This window comes from Vigna umbellata, chromosome 5 (genome assembly GCF_029865625.1).
Source record: "Vigna umbellata cultivar VRB3 chromosome 5, Vumbellata_1.0, whole genome shotgun sequence".
In the NCBI taxonomy this organism is placed as follows: domain Eukaryota; kingdom Viridiplantae; phylum Streptophyta; class Magnoliopsida; order Fabales; family Fabaceae; genus Vigna; species Vigna umbellata.
In genome coordinates, this window is record NC_142169.1 from 35,195,680 (window position 1) to 35,204,833 (window position 9,154).

The 9,154-nt window shown below is 32.6% G+C and overlaps 1 protein-coding gene and 1 pseudogene across 1 annotated transcript; both read left to right on the forward strand.

The window, feature by feature from the left end:
- Window positions 1-1,221: 1,221 nt before the first annotated feature.
- On the forward strand, window positions 1,222-1,906 carry LOC124847309 (protein DOWNSTREAM OF FLC pseudogene; annotated as a pseudogene).
- A 3,922-nt stretch (window positions 1,907-5,828) lies between these two features.
- Window positions 5,829-9,154, forward strand: LOC124847308 (nitrate regulatory gene2 protein-like). Its single transcript, XM_047324765.2, has 5 exons — window positions 5,829-7,097; window positions 7,221-7,301; window positions 7,479-7,684; window positions 8,046-8,269; window positions 8,377-9,154. Exons 1-5 carry the CDS (start codon window positions 6,293-6,295, stop codon window positions 9,047-9,049), a joined length of 1,989 nt encoding a protein of 662 aa, XP_047180721.1. The 5' UTR covers window positions 5,829-6,292; the 3' UTR covers window positions 9,050-9,154.

The window sequence follows — 9,154 nt, forward strand, 5'->3', positions numbered from 1 at the left end:
AATCCAAATAATAAAAAGAGTGTAGGAAGAAAATATAGGACTGCAGATAGTAATTGACTAAACTATGAACCACGCAATAAGTTTCACAATTGGATTTAATTATTTTTAAGAGAATAATTGTAGGGACTAGAAAAATAAAGAATAATCGTTATCTTCTTTATAATTTGCGTAAAACAAAAATAAACTATACCCTCTGTTTCATATAATATAAGTAGGGTGCAAGAAATAAATTTCATTCAAATTTGTTAATATAAATATCATTTATCTTTTTCATTTATACTTCTAAGAATTAGAATGATGAATAATATAAACTACAAATGGATTATTGATGACAAGTTTAGCTTTATAAATTTCTTGCTATCTACATCTATTTTTTTTTATGTGTGTAAAAAACTTACGATGGAACTTATATGAGATGGAAGGAGTACATTAAACCTATATAAGTGTATAAATAACAAGTATTATTTAAACTTTTTAATGTAATATTGATTACTTTTTTCTACAAATATTTTTTAATCAGTGTAACTGAATTCAGTTTTGTGATAGTAGCTATGAAAAAAACAGTACCATGAGAGAAAGTTGAGAGAATGTGCATAGAGAGGAAAAGTGGGAAGAAAAGTAATTACTGTAATAAATTAGATGCCACACGGCTAACTTGACAGACACAACTACGCTTAATTCTTCTTAAGGTTTTTTTTATGTTTTTTATCATTTAATTTTAAATAAAAATTAAAATTAATTTCTTTTCAAAATTTGACACAAATTTAATTCTTAATTTTATAATCATAAACGTCTAACAAACAAACAAATTTAGTTTAAAGTATTAAATTCACACATTTCTAAAATTAAAAAACTAAATTAAACCAAAATTTAAAAAACAAACTAATTTTAATTTTAGTAAAAAAAAAGCATATTTAATCCTTATATTTATATAATAACATGATTCAATACCAAACGTTATAGTAAAATAGTGGAAGATCAAAATGCCACGATAGAGTTGAAAAAATCTCAACTTCCCTTCATTGTTTTGGGGAATGCATGTGTTGGTTAATGTTTTATACAAGGTAAAAACTTCAACTTGCACTATAGTACTTAAGCAAAACTTAATCATATAACGAAAGGCACAGAGAAGGAGCATGTGGAGTTAATGGCACCAAACAATGCCAAGTAGAGACTTGAGAGTGACATACTAGAAGACACGATTCACTTCTTATGACGCACATGACGCCTGTCCTGAAAAACCTATTTAGAAAAAGTTCAAGTCTTGGCAGTATAAGAAACTCATGTACACTCTTTATCTTCCCCCTCATTATCCCCATTGCTACAACAACATTACATGTCAAAAGTTCTGTTTACTGTGATACTTGCCGTGTTGGATTCAAAACCAATGTCACCTTTTACTTTGAAGGTACAATTGTTTTAGATAGAACATTAACATGTTAGAAGTGGACTTTAAACCTAACTCAACCCCACAAAATCAGCTTGTAGGGTAAGGTTTGCATCTATTTATAAACTATGAATTGGTCTTATCTCTAGGTGACGTGGGACTTCCAACATTGCATGTTGTTAATCAGGTGCAAGGGTTGGAATTCAGTGCAAAGAAAGGAAGACCTTGAAGGAAGTTTTCTACACGGAGGGTGTGACGGATTCGACGGAAACATACCACATTGAGGTTGAAAATGACCATGGCAACCATATTTTCCAATGCATGCTTGTTAAAAGCCCTATTCAATGGTGTAGTACCCCAGATTCTGGGTGTGACAGATCGAGCATAGTACTAACCCATAACAAAAATGGCATAGTCAACCATCTTCGCTATGCTAATTCCATGGGTTACCTCAGTGACCAGTCCTTGCCTCAATGCCACAAACTGCTTAAATACTATTTGGCAGACTCCAATTTTTGATCAAAATATATCATTTACAAAAAACAACTTGTTCTTTGTTTCGTGCGTTAATTAATTAAGAAAATATATTTATGTTGTTAATTAGTATTTGTTGACGTCGATCGAGCTCTTGCGGCTTAGTCTTGCATACTTTCTAACACATTTTCTTGTCACATCTGTAAAAATTTATTGAGTTTTTAAGGATTACAATTAACGTGTCTTAGTGCAAGAAATTGGATATCTAGAAGGCATCAACAAGGGTTTTTAGTTTTGGTAAGATGAATTTTCCCTAAACCTCCTCACACATGTATTCAGATTGCTGAAAACTTACACTGAAAAGTTCTTTCAGTAAAAAGAAAAAACACACATGCCAAATAATGCATATCTCAGTCTTATTAATAAGAATAATACTTATGATGAGATCACTAATAATTATCATGTGTTAATGCGATTACAAATTTTTCCACTTTTTTTTTCTGTTTATAATAAGTGAGTATATTATTATCAATTGGAAAAGTTTATGAATATATGTTAAATATAAAAATATGTAATGTTTGTTTTACTGGGAATAAAAATAAATTAATGGCTAAAAATGTTTAATTTTTTATTTTAAAATATTAAGAACTAGTTTAGTTAATGAGATTTTATTTTGATAATGACTTGTAAATATCTAATTTTACTTATTATGTTGATTGAAGAAATTTAAGTACTGTTCAATAATGAAAGAAAGTAAAAGACCCATTTAATCTGATGCCAAATTAATAAACTAGAAAAATACTTAATTTAGTATATAATTTCGTAAGATACTGTTACAAAATGAAAAGAAAAAAGACTTATGGCCACACATTTACTTTCCAGACCTTTTCAGGTCATGGGCTTCCTATAAGGAGGTGGGCCATGTTCTTGGGCAAGAAGGCCCTGCTCACCCCACCAAACTTCCTCTTCAGTGGGCCACCAAGGGGGAGATAAGCCTCTCTCCAAAGGGTGGGCCATGTTCTTTTACATGTATTTTTTGGGGTGATTGAGTTTTGCATAATATAGATTATTGACATTATGTATAAACATGGTTATTAACATTAAAGTATTTCACCTCAATGATATTTTCAATACTGTTATCATCGCTCTCCTTATAGAGGTTCCCTACCATGTTTATTCCAAACCTACGAGGAGACTTTATCCTCCATTTAAAAAATTTACATAAATTTCAAAATATTTTTATCTATTATTTGGTTATCGTAATTAATAAAGGAAAACTTATTTAACCCATTTCACTCTGTCAACACTCAATTTCGTCCGTGTAAGTAAATCAATAAAAATAAAAAAAATAAGAGAATAATAATTAATGGTGGGTAAAAAAGGATAAAATAATAACTTTAATACTAAATACAATATTTTTGAAATGTTAGTTTAATATGGTGATAATTTGAATTAATATTATGCTAATAATTATAAACAATAATTAAAACAGTATATCAATATAATTTGTTGCATCAGTTGCTTTTAAAGAGGAAAATATGATTTTCTAATAATGTTTTAAATATTATTTAATTTGTTTTCTGGCAACAATGACCATTTCTTTCCCTGTTTTGTTCATTGTGAATTAATTCACAATTAAGGGACAAAATTATCATAATATTACAATTTGTGTATATAAATACGCACACTCTGCCATAGAAAAGAAAAAAACGAAAAAAAAAATAGAGAGAAGCATGTAGAAATAATAGAAAGAGATTATAGAAAAAAATAGGTTCTCACCCATAAGGATTCTATGAACGACAATCATCAAAGAAGAAAGAAGAGAGTACTGAAAGCTAAAAAGGTATGTCACCTCTACACCATTCTTGATTGTACTCTGAAGTTTTTTTTTCTAAAGGTATTTTTTTTCTACACACGAATAATGTTTTTTTTAAATCAATTTTTTATAAGTATTTGTCGGTCCCGCTGGTTTTTTTCTTTTTTCCACCATTCTTAAATAAATAAAAATACAAAATCTTCAAAACAAAAAAAAATGTTAATCTTGTTAAATCAAATTTTTTTCGGATTTACTCTTCAAAAATCTAAATCAATCAATAATAAAGAACTACATGATCCTTGATTGTCTATTATAAATGGTAGGACGAAGGCCAATTCTTGTCGGTTCATAAAACAAAAAAATATTTTTTTGTTTCTTAATAGCCTTTTTTTTATTTATTTTTTTATCTTTTTAGGGAAATTTAAACATTTTAAAAAACCACGTCAACTCTATACATTTAATTAAAGATACTGCCCTTTGGGTAGGTGCGATAGGATGCTAATATCTTTCTTACGCGTAACCGATTTCTGAACTTAAAAATCTCTTTTCGTACACCATGTCTTATTTTATGGTGGCGACTCCTAAAACCTTTTCTCAACCCCGTTTGTTTTTCGATTCACCGTGCCGTCGCAATCGCGACATACTCTGTTACAACCACGTTATTATTTTGTGATTCAAAAACCTGATGGCAATTGCTTCATTCACCCCATCAAATATCTCCTCCTACCTCATAAAAACTTCCTAAAAATGTATTCCATAAAAAAGGGGATGATTGATTTCCAAAGATAAAAAAATATCCAAAATTATTTATTATGTCCCGGAAAATGAATTCCAGAAGTGATAGGGTGTAGGAAAAAAAATGATAGGATGCAGGGAACAATTGTCAGACCTAATTGAACACTTTTGGGTTGGATTGGATGCTATGGCCTCATTGAAATAATCTCAGGTCTACACAAAAGTCTAAATTATTAAATACTTTTTTAACTTCATTTGCTTATAAATCTACAACATTGATATCCTTCATTAACCCTTTAATATATTATTAATCAATACTTTTTCTTTTATTATTGCACTCTCTATTTGTATCCTTTTAAGCTGTATCGAAATAAGAAACACAAAAGTTTAAACCTGATTATTGATAATCATTGAAAAATAATTTTATTTTTAAAAATATATTATTTTTATTTATTAAGTATTATAAAAAATTATATTAAAAATAAACTTAAAGTTTGGCGCATACTTAATTTATGTAGTATTTTTGCCAAATCTGACCAGAAAAAGACAAGTGACATATTTATTGTTATTGATCGAAACAAATATTTTATTTTATTCGTTGGAATTTGCTTTGCCAACTCCAAATTGCGAAAGGTGGCAAACACTCGTGCCGAGCCGACAATCTTAAATTCTACTATTTTTTATTTGTTTGTCTTAACGCCGGCTTTTCAGTGGATTCAATGAGATTCGAAGATAAATTGTTTATTTGAAAGAATTTTGAAGATAAATAAAAATAAATTTGAAAATAAACTTTTAATTTATCATGTCAATATAATTTTATACTAATTATCATAAATTTTATTTTTAAATTTATTCTCATTTATTTTTAAATTCATTTAAATAAACGACAAAAAATTTATCTTCAACTCTCCTGAAATCTACTCCCTCAGATCCGCTAAAAAAAAGACCTAAAAGATAACATACAGAATTAAAATATGATGAATAACTTCTTGTAATTGAGAATGCATCTCTGCATTATCTAACAATACAAGTTAAAACTGAAAACAGAGGGAGAAAATCAAATAACCCATTGAAGTCAATTGTGATGTAGATTTAAAGAATAAGACGTTTTTTCTTCTGACATCACCGCTCTCTCTAATTGGACTTTTATGGCTCTGTGCGTTCTCTCTGTAAATTGAAAGCCACAGCATTCGCCTTCTCCGGATTCTTCCCATGCTTTTTCTATCTTAATCAAGATGAACTGGAATGAATTATCTAAGATGTAATGTAAACAATGACACACAACACGAGACATTATGCCATTATCATTATTCAATAGATATTGCACTATTAACTAGATAGATTCCTTTCACACAATACTATTAATTCTTTGTTTGTGTTAGTTACTTCGCCGCCATTATCATACCTGCACTTTTCTCCACTCAGCCTCTCCAAAATCTTTGTAGCCTTCAGCTTTTTCTTTTTGGGTGTGTAAATAATTTTGACTTTTGGAGCATTTGATCTCTTAACACACTCACTACTTCTTTCTCCTTCGCTTCTAAACAAAGTTAAAACGTTACTCCTCTGCTTTTGTCTCATCCCGCTAAAAAATCAACCCAAAATTTTATTTTATAATAATACGTACATCATCAACATTTGCCTTTGTTTTCGCTACCTGGGTCCAAGGTTCTTGTCTAGTCCACTTTTTCTCCCCACCAACTGAATTTGAAGGAGAGTTCTTCCCGCTGCAGTGACATTTTACCATTCTGTGATCTACAAACAAGGGAAGTTGTTGGTCAGAACTCACAAGTAAAACAGTGTATGGTGAAGGGATTTCTCAAGTGCTTGAATCGTGCTAGACCCCCATTGATTGATTATACGATGGAAAATGAGTCTTTGAAATGAAAATGGGTTGTGTGAACTCCAAAACTGATAAAAATGAAGCCTTGCGTCTTTGCAAGGAACGAAAGAGGTTGATCAAGGTGGCTATTGATTCCAGACACGCTCTTGCTGCTGCACACTTATCTTACATTCGATCTCTTCGAAACATTGGCGTTGCTCTTCGACGATACGCTGAGGCAGAGATGCTGTTAGAGTCCTCCCTTTCGGTTTCAGACCACACACCATCTCAATCTACTTACCCTTCTCCTTCTCCATCGGAGTCGCCATCGAACAATGAGAGTCACCATCACGTGAGTTACATGAAGACAGGTGGCTGTGAAGCTGTAACTTTCATGATCAATCCCCACGCTGAAAACCTTTTGGTCGATGAAGCCTTTGAGAGTGATGCCTCTTGGGATTTCTTTGATGCTGCCGATAGTGCTAAGAGTTCTGAGTTTACGGGGCATGCTAGTCACTACAAGGATGAAGAAGAAACTGATTCGTTCTTGGATGCGTCGAGAGGAAATGACTATTGCAGTTTGTCTGTGGAATGTTGTAAACAAAAGGGTTGTGGAGAAATGAGGCGATCAGAGTCATCAACTGATGTGGGTATTGTTGGACGGTTGAGCTCAAAGAACAATAAGAATGTAGCTGTGAACACTGAGAGGGAAGATCCTTCTGAGTTCATCAGTCACAGGGCTAAAGATTTTCTTTCTAGCGTGAAGGTTATAGGGCATCGGTTTGTTCGAGCTTCTGAATCTGGTAGGGAGGTCTCGAGGCTATTGGAGGCAAACAAATTAAAGGTTGGATTTTCTGAGCAAAAAGGTGCTTGTTACTTCTTGCATTAAGCTTCATTATAGCTACTAAACTTACTTACTAGTATGAATCATGTTTTTAATGTCTACGATATTGCTTGCTAGACTCTAAATACTGTCCTTTTTATGTTAGGGAAGTCATCTACCACGATTTTTCTTGCGGCTTTTATCTTGGCTTGCTTCAGTGAAAATGCCATACCTGCTATTTCCCAAGGTATGTTCAAATTCAATTATGTTCCAGCACGATTCTTTAAATCGGGGTTGAGAGTTTGTTATTCTGCATTCGGCTGCTTAATTTATAAAATCAGTCTATAAATTTCAATCTGAGTACGAAATAACATTTTGAAAAAGAGAATTTGTTGGATGGACTGATATGCGTCTCTCTGTGTAGAACCTGCACAAAAGATTATTAGTTGGAAGCGGACAGAATCTTCTCAATCAGGCTCAATCAGAAACCCTTTAGTTAAAACATCAAAGACATATATGGATGATAGTGGAAGTGACTTTTTTGAAGAACCCTGCATGATTGCTGGAAGCCATTCCTGCACCCTTGAAAGATTGTATGCTTGGGAGAGAAAACTTTATGATGAAGTAAAGGTATTACACAATCAGCAAAATCCGTTTGACATCACATGATATCCTAAGTGTTATTTTACACTACAATCTTCTATGTTTCCCTTTTATTGAAAAGGTTTTCGAGAAGCATTAGATATAACCGTTATTAACAATGAAGTGGTGGAAAGAAAGGAGTGTATTTGCAAGCACAGTTAATGATTCTAGAATGTTCTGGATAATCTTATCTTGTTCTGTTCCTAGAATAAGCAGATAGGTCTAAATGTAACATTAACATTTTGTCAAGTCGCTCATTATATGGTTAAATGTATTGCACATCCAATTTTTTTTGTTTATGTTCCTTATCTTATACTTTTGACTAAAGTGACAATGGCGTTGTTTGTAGGCAGGTGAATTCATAAGGAAGAAGTTTGATCGAAAATGTGATCAGCTAAGGCATCAATTTGCAAAAGATGAAAGCAGTAGAGTGATTGACAAAACACGATCCATAGTGAAGGATCTGTATTCTCGGATAACAGTAGCTATCTATTCTGCTGATTTAATATCTAAACGAATTGAGATGATAAGAGATGAAGAATTGTTCCCACAACTTTTGGAACTTACTCAAGGGTAAGTCACAATTTTTTGACTTCTAAGTATGTGCTGATGAACCTGAATCTTTACCAGCCTTGATAATTGAGTGTTAATGTGTACTGATGGAAATGTTGGCAGTGCAGGTTGATGAGGATGTGGAAGGCTATGCTTGAATGCCATCATGCACAATACATTACTATGTCATTGGCTTATCATTCAAGGAGCTCAATGAGGAGCTTGGAAGGAGATACACGAAGAGAGATAACGGGTGAGCTACTAAAAGAGCTTGAGTGCTTTGGTTTAAGCTTGTCTAACTGGATCAATAGCCACACTTCATACATCGAATCTCTCAATGGATGGCTACAAAACTGTATACTAGAACCAAGGGAACGTTCCAAGAACAGAAAGCCATTCTCCCCTCGTCGTGCTTTGGCCCCACCAATATTTGTTCTCTCTCGAGATTGGTGTGCTGGGATTAAGGTTTTTCCCTTTCAGGAACTAAGTCATGCAGTAAAGTACTTTGTATCTAATCTTCATCGCACGATAGACCAGCAAGATAAAGAGCTCCATGAAAAATATAATTCAGTTGTTGCAAGCACTAGTGGAGAAACCAAGAGCAAAAGTAATGATGAGGGTGAAGATGACTCTTCACGTTTGTGTTACATACATGAAAGTTTAACCAAGCTTGTTCATCAACTCACTAAATTTTCTGAGGCATCATTGAAGGTGTACGAGGATATCAGACAGAAAGTTGAAGCAGCTCAAACTGCGTATCACAGTTGTAAGTCCATCAGGACTGGCAAAATTCAATCCTAAAATAGAAACCACTCTTCCATCTTGCTTAAGATTAATAGAAATATGAAAGACAGAATGAGGAACTTATTTGTTGTGTTGGTCTTGGTATTTATATCAGTTCTTCTT